General features: G+C 37.8%; 1 protein-coding gene across 1 annotated transcript in view; it reads right to left on the bottom strand.

The window, feature by feature from the left end:
• Positions 1 to 13,966, bottom strand: part of SEL1L (sel-1 suppressor of lin-12-like (C. elegans)) — a 67,112-nt gene that overhangs the window by 20,002 nt on the left and 33,144 nt on the right. The window contains exons 4-10 of the mRNA XM_011949464.1: positions 11,464 to 11,631; positions 9,612 to 9,717; positions 8,125 to 8,287; positions 3,783 to 3,836; positions 3,633 to 3,692; positions 2,596 to 2,677; positions 2,079 to 2,233 (exon numbers count right to left, since the gene is read on the bottom strand). Coding sequence (XP_011804854.1) covers positions 2,079 to 2,233; positions 2,596 to 2,677; positions 3,633 to 3,692; positions 3,783 to 3,836; positions 8,125 to 8,287; positions 9,612 to 9,717; positions 11,464 to 11,631 — 788 coding nt within the window. The remainder of the gene's footprint in view (positions 1 to 2,078; positions 2,234 to 2,595; positions 2,678 to 3,632; positions 3,693 to 3,782; positions 3,837 to 8,124; positions 8,288 to 9,611; positions 9,718 to 11,463; positions 11,632 to 13,966) is intronic.

Raw genomic sequence — 13,966 nt, 5'->3', positions numbered from 1 at the left:
ATACAAAAAGTAGCTGGGCGTGGTGGTGGACGTCTGTAATCCCAAATACTTGGGAGGCTGAGGCAGGAGAATTGCTTGAATCTGGGAAGCAAGAGGTTACGGTAAGCCGAGATAGTGCCACTACACTCCATTCTGGGTGACAGAGCAAGACTTCATCTCAAAAACACAAACAAAACAAAAAACAAAACCACAAAGTATCCTTCTAAAGTGGAGGCGAAATAAAGCATTTGCACATAAATTAAAACTGAATTTGTCCCCAGTGAACCTGCTCTAAAGTAAATACACAAATGGGTGCTTTTCAGAAAGAAGGAAAAGTACTAGAAGCTGGGAGATACAGTAAGAAAGAGCTGGCCCAGTGTGGTGGCTCATGCCTGTAATCCCAGCACTTTGGGAGGCCGAGGTGGGCAGGATCACTTAGGCCAGGAGTTCAAGATCAGCCTAGCCAACATGGTGAAACCCCATCTCTACTAAGAATACAAAAATTAGCTGGGTGTGGTGGTGCATGCCTGCATTCCCAGCTATTTGGGGAGGTTAAGGCACCAGAATCGCTTGAATCCAGGAGGCAGAGGTTGTAGTGAACCGAGATAGTGGCACTGGGCAACAGAGCAAGGATCTGTCTCAAAAAATAAAAAGCAATGAAAAGGTAAATTTGAAAATAAATATAAATTAATATGGACTGTACAAAACAACAGTATCTCATGGTACCAAAAGATATAAAATCAAACACACACAGAATACTCTGAGATCTCTGTGCTGTCCTGGAAATGGTAAAAGTGCTCACTGTACCAGACTTTGGTAAGTCAAGGACGCATGTTGTGATTGCTAGATAACCACTGTAAGAGTAGCCATCATGCTAGCAGAGGGGAAGAGATGCAACAGGAAAAAGCACTCGAACCAAAAAAGGGCAAGAAAGGAGAGAAAAGTAAACATGAAAAGCAAGATACATAGAAAGCAAGTAAAACAGAAAATTTTAAGTAAACTAAATTTTACATTAATGTAAAAATAAGATGTTGAACAAGTTTATTATAATTTCTATCAGCTAACATTTAGATCTACCTTTCACTACGTTTTTTTTTTTTCTTTCTTTCTTTTTTTTTTTTTTTGAGACAGACTCTCGCTCTGTCGCCTGGGCTGGAGTGCAGTGACCGGATCTCAGCTCACTGCAAGCTCCGCCTCCCAGGTTTACGCCATTCTCCTGCCTCAGCCTCCCAAGTAGCTGGGACTACAGGCGCCCGTCACCTCGCCCGGCTAGTTTTTTGTATTTTTTAGTAGAGACGGGGTTTCACCATGTTAGCCAGGATGGTCTCGATCTCCTGACCTCGTGATCCGCCCGTCTCGGCCTCCCAAAGTGCTGGGATTACAGGCTTGAGCCACCGCGCCCAGCCGTTTTTTTTTTCTTAAGACTCCAGTGCTAGTCTTAAAACCAACTGTTCTTAATAAGTATCTAATGCTCATCTGTACATGTCCTAAATTAGAAATAATTGCAAACTTAGTGGAAAAAAATGTAAATGTTAAAGTTCTTTTTATTTTAATATCAAAAGAAGCCACAAAACACGTGTGTGCACACATGGTACTTTGATGGACATTATACAATTTCCATTAAACGAGCTTACTTCTGTTCTTGACCTTGAGGAAATTATGATTTAAGATGAGCAGAAGAAACATGAATGGTAAATAGCTCTGAAGAGCATCTGATATTGCAAATATTCCAGGGACTTCTTGTTTACAGAAAGTGACAGTTTTCATCATTGGTGACTCTAGCAAAAGCCTTCATCGTTGCTGTTAATGCTGCTCTGTTCAAGCAGTGATTTTTCAGCGGCAGTACATGGGAGAGTCACCTGGACAGTTTCAGGAACCAGTGCCTAGGTCCCATCCCACACTAACTGAAATGGAATATCCTAAGAGTGTGAGACTCTTGGTGTTTTTTTTTTAAGGCGCTCAGGTGATTCTAATATGTAGTTCATAATTGCTCAGGGCAATGAAAATGTAACTTACAGATATAAGTGCTTGCTCCTGTCCCCCACAGATTAAAATACACAATGCAGTAAAGATATTTGGTGAGATGTTTAAACACGTACCTGTGCTTGCACATCACCTTTTTCAGCTAGGAACTGGTAATATTGAATCAAATCTTCTTCTAGCATTCCACTGTTCATTCCTGGATTTTCCACTTCATCAGGCAGCCGTATTCTCTGTACTACTGAGCCACCTGTTAGCGAGATATCACTAGCAACTGAAATAGAGGGATAAAATAATAAGGTTGAGGAAAATCAGAAGAACTGTTCCAGAGAGAAGTACAATTCTAGCTGCCAAACGCTGACAAACACAATGTTAACGGAATCTGTTTTTACGGTAGTCTATACAGATCGCAAATCAGTAATCTATTAATAAATTGAACTTTTTTCACAACATAAATAGAACCTAAAGCAAAAAATTATATAAAAGAAAGTATTTCTGAACCTTAACTAGTTTAAAGATGAGTCTACATAAAACAGCCATTTATAACACTTCAAACAGAACAATAAAAATAGAAATGTTTAAAGTTAATTTCATTTATTATTTTTCCCTGAAAGGTAAAAGGGGAAACATAGATACCATGATTGGCAACAAGACGATAGTGAGTCAGTGCAGATTCACAACTCTGGAGGACGCCGATGCCAGCCCAGTATCTGTAACCCTGTAAAACAACTTCACGTGAGGAGGCAGCAGTTTCACGTACTTCAGTGGCATTCTTCGTGGAACAAATAAAGCTAAGCATACCCAGAATTTTGCTGTCATTTGATCCAAGTACACTAACACCTTATTTATGCTAAGTTTTAGGTTTTGAGGTAATTTATTCAGCAACTTCAACAAGAAGGCCATAGCTAAGAACAAAGAAATAATGTAGTTCCTAGAGCAATCAAAATAGATGTTACAAACTTTATTTTTGAAGTGTCTGCATTTTACTCGTAAGAGAAAAATTATAAGGGCTTTTGCTTAGAACCAGTCTTAATCTTAAGACACAATTTTATCAAAAATGAGTTAATCTTCCAAATTAGCAAAGAAAAAGTAACAGCAAAATAGGGAAAATGAGACTATTGGAAGAAGGCAAAGTGCCACTAGCAATAAATGACCAGAATAAATGGGAAGATAGCTAATCATGAAGAGTAAAACACAGAAAGTAGAGCTCTTTGGAGTCATTCTGCACAAATAACGTCATGAACTTTAACAATCTTTAGGGCACTGTTGCAAAATAATGTATAATATTTCATGTTCTTTTTCTGTAGCCACTATTTATAAAATTTTGAAAAACTAAAGAAAATTTTTAAAAATTATGATAATCTAATTAAAAAATGATTCTGACAATTCCAACTCAGAGAAAATTTAAAAAGAGACATTTATCAGATTGCTCTTTTTAGGGGCAATCAGCCAAACTAATCATTTTAAAGAAAAATTGTGGACGCCACCAATTTTCATTTACATGTAGATTCCATGTGTTATATCCATTAACAAGAATTTGAAGGAAGTTCAACTGAGTATTTGGTATTAATACAAGCAAATCTCGATCATGAAAGCTAAAAAAGTTGTGGCTGCTATAAACCACAAATTCTTCTGATATTAATGTTATTAGCCTTCTACTAAAGTCTACTTACCAAAACCATGTGGGCTATTAGATTGCCCCCAAGAGCTCCAAATGTATAATATACAAGAGCCTGTGAAAGAATAAAAAATGTTTAACTGAACACAGGCACACATTTATTCAATTCAAACTGTAATAGGCAATAAAGTTTTAATAGTATTACCTTTGCCTGACTTGAATTAACACCAAGTCCAGAGGCATAGAGAAAGCCAAGAGCCTGAAATAAATGATAAAGTAAGAAATCTTGAGTTGGTGAAGGTTTATCCAAGACAGACACAGTTTTATATACTACTAAAAAATACAAGAGTCTTTAAATGCTAAAAGATTTGAATTCAAGTATGTACAAATGTGGATTAAAGAGCCTTGGAAAAGCATCCAGGGTTTTACACATTACACAATTAAATTAAATGTAACATTAAAAAAAATTTTATTTATTTGTGGCCTTTCTTTTTTTTTTTTTTTTGAGACAGGGTCTCACTCTGTCATCCAGGCTGGAATGCAGTGGCGTGATCTTGGCTCATTGCAACCTCTGCCTACTGGGTTCAAGTGGTTCTCCCACCTCAGCCTCCCGCATAGCTGGGACTATGTAGAGGCATATGCCACCATGCCCGGCTAGTTTTTGTATTTTTTGGTAGAGACAAGGTTTCACTATGTTGGCCAGGCTGGTCTCAAACTATTGACCTCAAGTGATCCACCCGCCTCAGCCTCCCAAACTGCTGAAATTACAGGCGTGAGCCACTGTACCCGGCCACAATTAAATGTAACTTTTTTTTTTCATAATTGAGATTTTATTGGTTGAAGATCAGTACAGACGTTTCAATTTGTACATAATTCTTAACATATGTAACGAAATTCTAAAAAGCCATGTATTGTAATTCTTTTTTAAAGTTATTCCAGTGACTTTCCAGCTTAAAATTCGGAAGCAAATTTTCCTTAAGAGGCTATCAAGTACCAGTATCTTCACATGTTGCTCAGCTGTTACATATGGCCCACCAGTTCACAACTGAATAGCATGTACACTACATATTCAAATTTGTAATCTTTCACAGCACAGTAACAAAGTTATTAGGAAAACAGGACTACCACAACCAAACATGTTACAGAGTGCACACAATTCTGACAGGGAGCGCCATCATCAAGGAGTGGTTTTCTTTAGGAAACAATTCTACTAAAAAAACAACATGAGAATGGAAGTAATTTAAAATGTTCAAGACATTAAATGCAGGACTGACTCCATATTGCCATTTAATATGCTTTGTATTATAGGATATAAAAACTAACCCCCCACGTATGGAATGTTAAGCTGACACCCGAGACAGTCAAAGCCTCCCATAATTCAATATCCCACACTATTTTCTGGTTGTACCAAAAAATAAACAACCAGCAAATGATTTCACTTCTTAAAAAAAAGCATTCACACTTAACAAATGGGATGAGGTGGGATTCCCTCCTTCTTAAAAATGTTTCAAAACTTGCATTTACAAAATAGTTGATAAAAATATTCTTCTGGATAGTACAAGAAGGGAGACAGGGACCACTGGTAAGACATGGTATATGTATTAATCAGACTTGGCTTCTTTCTCTCCTGCTTCATCAGAGGCTGGACTCTCCTCAGTTTTCGGTTCCCTGCTTTCTGCAGGTAAATCTTCTTCAGTTTCTTGGTTAGCCACTTCAGCCTGTTTTCCCTTTGCTCCCCTTTTCCCTTTTGTTTGCACTTGTTTGTCTGAAGATTTATCCTTCCTTGCTGCCTTTTTCGGTTTCGCTTCCACTTTTGCAGGAGGTTTACCTGACAACCGCGCCAATCTCCTCTTGGGCTCTTCCTTGGCGGCCCCTTCGGTGGAGCTGACCTTCCTCTTGGGCATCCTGGCGGCGGGAAGGCGCGTGCCTGGTGCCTGCGGGCCGCGGCGCGTGGAGAGCCTTCGCGAAACTGGGCTGCCTGGCCACTACCACTCCTCCCACAGCGCAAGCTTCTGAGACCCACAGCGGGGGCGGTGGGAGAATCGGATCAAATGTAACTTTATTTTTATTATTTTTTTTGAGACAGAGTCTTGCTCTGTCTCCTAAGCTGGAGTGCAGTGGCGCAATCTCGGCTCACTGCAGCCTCTGCCTCCCGGGTTTAAGCAATTCTCCTGCCTCAGTAGCTGGGATTACAGGTGCTGCCACCATGCCCAGGTAATTTTTTTTTGTATTTTTAGTAGAGACGGGGTTTCACCATGTTGGCCAGGCTGGTCTTGAACTCTTGACCTTGTGATCCGCCCGCCTTGGCCTCCCAAAGTACTGGGATTACGGGCGTGAGCCACCGCGCCCAGCCAAATGTAAGTTTAAACAAAAACGTTTAGCTTGAAAACAATTTAATATTAACTAGAAAGACAAAGCTGAATACATGTAAACATGACTTTATGAACAACCATTATGAAGACAACTCCCATTATCGGTACATCAGCATATTTCTCTATATATGCAGAGAGCAATACACTATGAAAACAGAGAAGATATGAATTACCCAGATAAACTATCCCAGATATAAAAAGAGGCAGCAAGGGGTCAAGTTGAAGGGGTCAAGGGAGAAAGGCTGCTCTACAATGTTAGAACACACATGATTTTCTAAAAATAAAAACAAAAAAATGGAAGAAACAATGCACTGGTGAAGTTCCACCTTTTCAATCCTTTGCCTTCTGTGGATCGTCCTTGTTTTTGGAAAGTATAAGCTAATGTGACAAAGGCAGGTGTGGCAGAGACTGCAGTGCTCACTGAAATCATGAGCTCCTCTACATTTCCCAGCCTCTCTGGAGAATCACATGCCTGGGATATGGCTGTCAGGGATGTAAGCCTGAAAACATCCTAATGAATCCTGAGGCTCTCTTTTCTCACTTCATTGTGGCGTGGAAGCACCGTGTAGCAATCAGGGTAGCTACATAACAGAAACAGCCCATGACCAGGAGTCACTATTCAGAAAAGAGTGATGCCAACAGGAGAGCTACATCAAATGTAGCACGAGCAAGAAACAATTCTCTGTTATTTCAGACAGTTGCAGTTAAGCCACTGTGATTTTCGGGTTTTGTCTGTTGCATCAACTAGAATTAGTTTTCATGGAGAGAGTGCTTTGCAACATATAAAGTGCTGTAACTTTGTAAGGTTCTAATATTAGAGGGAACTGATGCCTTAAAAAGTAAAACTGTTCTTCAGAGCAGAACGCCTCTGAAAATAAAGAATATATATGTTTTTATATAAACTAATTCAAGCAAAGAAGGGAAAAAGCTTTGAAAACAAAGGTGAACCATTAAGATATAATGTTTATAATAAAATACTGAGGAGAGAGCTGCAGAATTGTTAGGTATTCAGTTCTAAGAAAACAATTGCTATGACTCCTGTTATTGGTCATATAGTTTGGAAACAGACTTTCCTCGTGATTAGATATTTCATTAATCTTTAAGCAAGTCTCACAGCTTGAATAAACCTGAATTATTGAAGGAATTTTAAATAAATATGATGGTCCCCTAAATCCAGGTGTCAATCTTAGCATTATTAATGGGGAAATAACCAGATATGTTATCAACTGATGTGATACAATGTAGAATACAGAACATCCCTTGTAATGCAGTCTGGCCAAAAATATTTTACTTGTGTTCATCAGCTTTTAGCTGTGACATCCTATTGACAGGAAATACAGGTGAAGAAGAAACAAACTAAAAGCCGTCATGAAAAAACAAACTGAAGTAGGATATTCTGCAGAAAAACTGGCCCTATCTCTAATATAGACAAAAAAGACACTGGGGTATACTGGATAACAACAAAATGTAAGGTTGAGTCCTGGATTGAATACTGGTTTGGACAAAACAGGTAAAAATTTTTGGGTTCAACATCATATGAACATAGTGTGGATATTATGTGACTTAAAATGTGCTGGGATGAAAAGGTGAAGTTCTAGAACAATAGACAGTGATATCTCATTTTAATAAAAATATCACGTGTATATATACACAAAGAGAAAGATCTATTATAGAAGGATATGCATGCACTAATATATTATTACTCATATTTGGGTGGTACATATGTGATGTGTACTTCTTAGTTTTGTTAGTTTGTATTTCTAGTTTCCTACAATGGACATATACTGCTTCTGTAATAAAATACTTTTTTAAAAAAAACCCAAGATTAACATGAGCTGCAACATCTGAACTTTAGAAAAATGCAATGGTGAGTAATTTCAGATAAAAAACAATTAGCTTCATATTTCATTCTCTACAGATCTAATTTGGAAAACTACAAATGTAATTGTGGCAAGGCACAACTGCAAAAATGTCTTCATTGACCACAAATGTTCCCAGACTAAGGAAAAAGACTATCCAAGAAGACTGATAAAATGGTTAGCCACAAAATTAGTATTTAAAGATACTTTATCTTCCAGTCTGACTTTTTAAAAGAAGTCAGGACATAAGAGAGTAAATTGCTCTTAAAATGAACAAGTGCTACATGCAGAGATTCCTCACTGAGAATGTACTTACAGTCTGTCCCTTGGGAGAGCCTTCCTCAGTCAGCTTCTCAAACATCTCTCTAGCTGCCTGGATATTCTGTGGCAAGTAATCACCAAATAAAAGAGCATATGACACTCTCTCCAGGGCTTTGGTATGGTTCATGCCTGCTGCCTTTTGAAGATACCGATAAGCTCTTTAAATGTAAACAATTAAAAACCAAATTAGTAATGTTCTGAAACTGCCATTAAGTTTTTTGATCTACTAAAATGCAGCATAAATAATTTCCTTATGTTACAAAACCCCTTTGATAATCTTTTGAGATACGGAGTTTCACTCTTGTTGCCTGGCTGGAGTGCAATGGCATAATCTCAGTTCACTGCAACCTCCACCTCCTGGGTTCAAGCAATTCTCCTGCCTCAGCCTCCTCAGTAGCTGGGATTATAGGCGTGTGCCACTGCACCTGTCTAATTTTGTATTTTTAGTAGAGGTGGGGTTTCACCATGTTGGTCAGGCTAGTTTCAAACTCCTGGCCACCTCAGCCTCCCAAAGTGCTGGGATTACAGGCATGAGCCACCATGCCTAGCCACCCCCTCTGATAATCTTATTTCTATTTGGTCACATTACTTATATATGTAAAAAACATCCTGCTTTTTTATTTAAAAAAATTTTTTTTGAGACATGGTCTTCCTCTGTTGTCTAGGCAATCACAGCACACTGCAGCCTCTCTATCTTCCAAGATCAAGTGATCTTCCCACCTCAGCCTTCCAAGTAGCGGGACCACAGTGTGCACCATCATGCCTGGCTAATTTTTAACTTTTTTTTTTAGAGACAGGGTTGCACTATGTTGCCCAGATTGGCTCGCTATTTTATTTTTCATATAAGGTACTAGTTCTCCCTGTTATCCTAATATCTTGAAATAGTCTAATTATACTAACAGTAATTCTAAAAACTTCTATTAAAAAAAGTTAATCAGATTTGCAGTAAGAGATTACAATATGATGGTGTCCAGTATATGATCTAAAAATAACTGTTGCAATTTTCTTTTTAAATCTTTGCAGACTGTAAAAATGGCAGCTGAAATTAAAAAGGACATAAGATGTTACGAGATAATCACTTGTTCTGTTTTTTTTCCAAGCACAAATTCCTAAATTCCAGGCAAAAATTACAAAGCAAAACCAAAAACACATACTTGACAACAATTCTTTTTGTTTTATGTCATTTTGAATTCTAAATAGTATATGCATTCTTGGTTCTTAGAAACTACTACAACTTGAGTCAATCATTGCCATTTTACTCACTGTTACTGTAATCAGTATGTGTAACAATTCTACCGTAACAAACTAAAGTGTGGTAAAAGCAATGCTACTAATGCCCGCAAGTCATATTATGTTTTCTTGTAATGGAACTTAAAAAAATCTTCTGTGTCTCTGGTGGTCCATTTTTTAAAGAATGTAGTTGCTATTTGTCTCAGTAATGGCCTGTCTTGGGGGAAAAGTGGACTTAGCAGTGCTACCTACTCTCTTTTTTGGCTTTTCTTATTGCTTCCATTAAGGATTTTCATTCCAGTTTGATACATCATTTCTGCTTCCTGCATCTGCCGTCTCTTAGCAGCCTCTTCTTCAGCTAAAAACAAAATGTCAGATGCATTTAAATGGATTTTAATTCTACACCAATTATCAACCATAAGTATTTATTCTTTCTTTTGGGCAGTCATACAAACGTAATGAATGATCTTTCACTATTCTCAAATATGATTCTAAAAACACTTATGTGTGGCCTTTACATGACACAAGATAAAACTTAAAAAAAAAAAAAATATATATATATAATTCATTGAAATCATTTTCTTATAGAAATACCAATACCAAGCTACTCTTTGAGGGTACTTTTCTGTTAGAAATGCTAACTTCTAAAAATATAATTCAACTAAAATTTCAGATTATATGTGATACGGTTTGGATCAGTGTCCCCACTAAATCTCACACCAAACTGTAATCCCAATGTTGGAGGTGGGGCCTGGTGAGAGGTGACTTAATCATAGGGATGGTTTCTCATGAATGGTTTAGCACCATCCCCTTGGTGCTGTTCTTGTGATAGTAAGTTCTCACGAGATCTGGTCATTTAAAAGTATGTGGCACCTTGCTCCTCACCATCTCTCTCGCTCCTGCTCCCACCAGATGAGATGGCTGCATCTCACATGGAAGTTTCCCAAGGCCTCCCCAGAAGCCAAGCAGATGCCAGCATCATGCTTCCTGTACAGCTTGCAGAACCGTGAGCCAATTAAGCCTCCTTTCTTAATAAATTTCCCAGTCTCAGGTATTTCCTTATAGCAGTGTGAGAATGGACTAATATGCCAAGGTCAGCTAAAATAAGGTCCAGACATTAGAACACAGTAGTAAGAAAAATGCTGTTATAGCCAAAGGACACTTTAGTTCTATTGGAAATACTGTATATCTTTACGAGGATAAAATATTTGATTAACTATATAATACAAATTAGTAAAAAATTGATTTTTATTAAGTATAAAAACTGATTTAATGGTCAAGTTCACCAATTTTTCAAACTCATATAACACTGAAAATCACAGAACTGTTAAACATTTTTCAAAAGTTATTTTGCTACTATAAGAACTCATCAAAAGAAACATATTTCATTAGAACCAGTATTTATAGAAACAGAAGCAAATTCTTCTTATAATATAAAAAAATTCTGGTGCATTAACCGGAGTACCCAGTCACACTGGCCTACATCTAAAGATGGACTATCTTTGAATGTGCTCTGTTAGGATTGCCCAAATATTCTGTAACAGCCATTTTTAAAAAAAAATTGGTATTTAATGGGTTATGTTCAAGATTTTCTGTTGTTTTTTCATAGTTAGAAAGTTTTTCCTGAATATAGCTTTCCTTAGAGGTCAGCATCTTTATAATGACATTTACACTAAAGATGGTTAAGTATACTGTATTTGTCAAATGTTACCCTGGCACAGCATATTTCACCCTAAGTATTTTTTAAAAGTTTTTAATTTTTCTTCTAATCACTATTAACCTTCTCCATAATGGCCCAGTTTCCTTTACTGTCCCCTAAAAGTTTTATGTTAATTTACCAGCGTGAAGGGTTTAACAAAACAACCTGTGTATACCAATGGAAAACCATCTCTAAAAAAAAAGTGAGTGTGACTTGAATGACACAGCCTGAAGCTAAATGCACCATACGCTTCCCACTCTTAAGTCCACTCTTTAAGGCTATAACGACATCAGCAATGCTGGCCGTTTCTGACCAATGTGGAAAAGGATGACTAGAAAAAGGCCTTAAAAACATTGCCCTAGACATAAAGCAATGCAGATCTGCCTCCTACTGAGCAATACTTACTTTCACAAAAGCCCCACTTTTCATCTGCTTTGTAGTCATAGGTTGTAGCACACCACAGTCTGCCGTCTTCCCTCCCATCTGATGTACATTCATCATATTCCTTATCTAGGAAAAGAAAAGGGAAGTGGCAAGGCTCCCCATGTGCTGTGCCTTCAATGGCGGTCAAAGCTGGAATGACAAGAAATAAGAATCTCAACATGAACAACACCTCTGGTATTCATCGATACAATGCCATCAATTTTGGCTGTTAGAATGTGAGCAAAGATTCATGATGCCTGATTTGTAACTGGGAACATAAAAGGGCTAGCAATGATTTTGATTAGGGAGGACTTGGTTTAGTTAATTGAGTGAGCATGGCTAGCTGACTACTTAGCATCTGTGTCTAGGTTAGACTTTCTGAAGTTCCTGATATATAACCTTAGAATATTAAAATTCTACTGTAAAACTCCTGCCCAAAAAGTAAGCACAAAAAATAAGGCAAAATGCAAGTGAATCAATTCTACTGCTCAGCAAAGCTATCCTTGTTTCTGAATGCCAAAAGTCAATTTCTTTAGTAATAGAGTTATATAGGGAAAATAAAATGTTCCCCCCAAGGCAAATTAACCACTCACACACTCCTCTGCAATCCTGTGGCATTTTATTAGAGTACTTATCACACGTATGGAAGTTACTTCTTTACCATACTCTGGTTCTCATTGGACTTTGAGCTTGTAAAGAGTAGAGACTGCATCTGTAATTTATTCTATAAATTATTTCTGAGTATCTCTTAGGTGTTGGAAATTATGCTAGGTGCTAGAAATGAGGTGGATCAGAGGTCTTTGCTACACACAATACTGCCTAGCTAGGAAGAGAGATATTAAGCAAATGTGTGTTGGATGCTATGGAAAGGCAAGCCTCCCCTCTCAGGAACTGAGGTTTCAATTGAACCTCAAGGAATGTGCAGGAATAGCAGTGAATGAAAGGCTCGGGGGTGTGGTGGGTAGGAGTACTCTAACAGGTGCTAAGGTGACAAGAATCAATGAGTAGCAAAGTGGACAAGAGGCTAAAGCAGCATCAGGAAGCCAGACTGGGGAAAACCTTACAAGTCTTAATAAGGAGTTCAAACTTTTATCCTGAGAACAACGGAAACTCACTGAAAAGTTTTGCATAGGAGTGACATGCTCACATTTTATTAAAAGAGTGGAAAGTATGTAAAAAGTAAGGCTGGATATAAGGGACCAGTTTAAAGGTTGTAACAGTAGTCTGAGAGGCATTGGTAGCCCAGAGGGGAATGGAATGGAAGATGTGGAGGCACTCAAGTGATGCTAAGGAGGTAGATATGATACTACTTTCTAGATGTGTGGATAAGAGGAAAGTTGAGTCAAGGAAGACACCCAGATGCTTTAGGGGTACATACATGGTTGCCCTTACTAAGATACAGAATTCTAAAGGAGGAGTAGGTTACCGGGTAGGTACTGCTACATTCAAGGTGGCTGTCGTAGATAAAAAAAAAAAAAATTCTCCAGTACACAGATAATAGTTGAATTCAAGGGTATGCATAAGAATGCTGCATGAGACATATATGAGAACACCAGAGGTCCAGGACTAAGCCTAAAACCATACACAGTAGGTATGAGCCCATGTCAACTTCCACTGGTCACTTTTACATGGAGAATTTAATTGGGTAGCAGAGCTCAGTGATGAAGGGTCTAGGTTCTGGAGTCAGAACATTTGATGCAAATCCTACTACTTACTAACTGTGTGCTTGGAGCAAATGATTTAATCTCTTAAGATTACTTAGCAATAACTTCCTTATCTCTAAATAGGAATAACAGTCCTTATTGCATTGGGTTGTTTGCAAAGACTGACTGATATAATACATGTAAAGGATTCATTATGGTGCCTATCACTTTAGGTAATAATAGTTCAAGAGATGACAGCTGCTATTATTATTATGGGCACCCCTGCTCTGAAGGCTAGAAAGTATCCCTTCTTTCTTTCCAGTGTAAAAAAAGACATATCCTACAATACTAATTTAAAAAATATTTTCAATAAGCTATGAAAGACAAAATAAATTTCAAATGGTTTACACCAAGTAAATGTCACTCATCCTGGTAATAAGAGGCAAATAACTTTTTTACCTTTGCTTTGTCTATGTTTTAAAGCTGGAGGGATCATGCTGCCTGACTTGAAACTATACTACAAGGCTACAGTAACCAAAACAGCATGGTACTGGTACCAAAACAGAGATATAGACCAATGGAAAAGAACAGAGCCCTCAGAAGTAATACCACACATCTACAGCCATCTATCTTCGACAAACCTGACAAAAACAAGAAATAGGGAAAGGATTCCCTATTTTATAAATGGTGCTGGGAAAATTGGCTAGCCATAAGTATAAAGCTGAAACTGGATCCTTTCCTTATTCCTTATACGAAAATTAATTCAAGATGGATTAGAGACTTAAATGTTAGACCTAATACCATAAAAACCCTAGAAGAAAACCCAGGTAATACCATTCAGG

The sequence above is a fragment of the Colobus angolensis genome, unplaced genomic scaffold (assembly GCF_000951035.1).
Source record: "Colobus angolensis palliatus isolate OR3802 unplaced genomic scaffold, Cang.pa_1.0 Scaffold3, whole genome shotgun sequence".
Classification (NCBI taxonomy): domain Eukaryota; kingdom Metazoa; phylum Chordata; class Mammalia; order Primates; family Cercopithecidae; genus Colobus; species Colobus angolensis.
The sequence above is the reverse complement of the archived record's forward strand: the minus strand, read 5'-3'. Positions and strand labels throughout refer to the sequence as shown.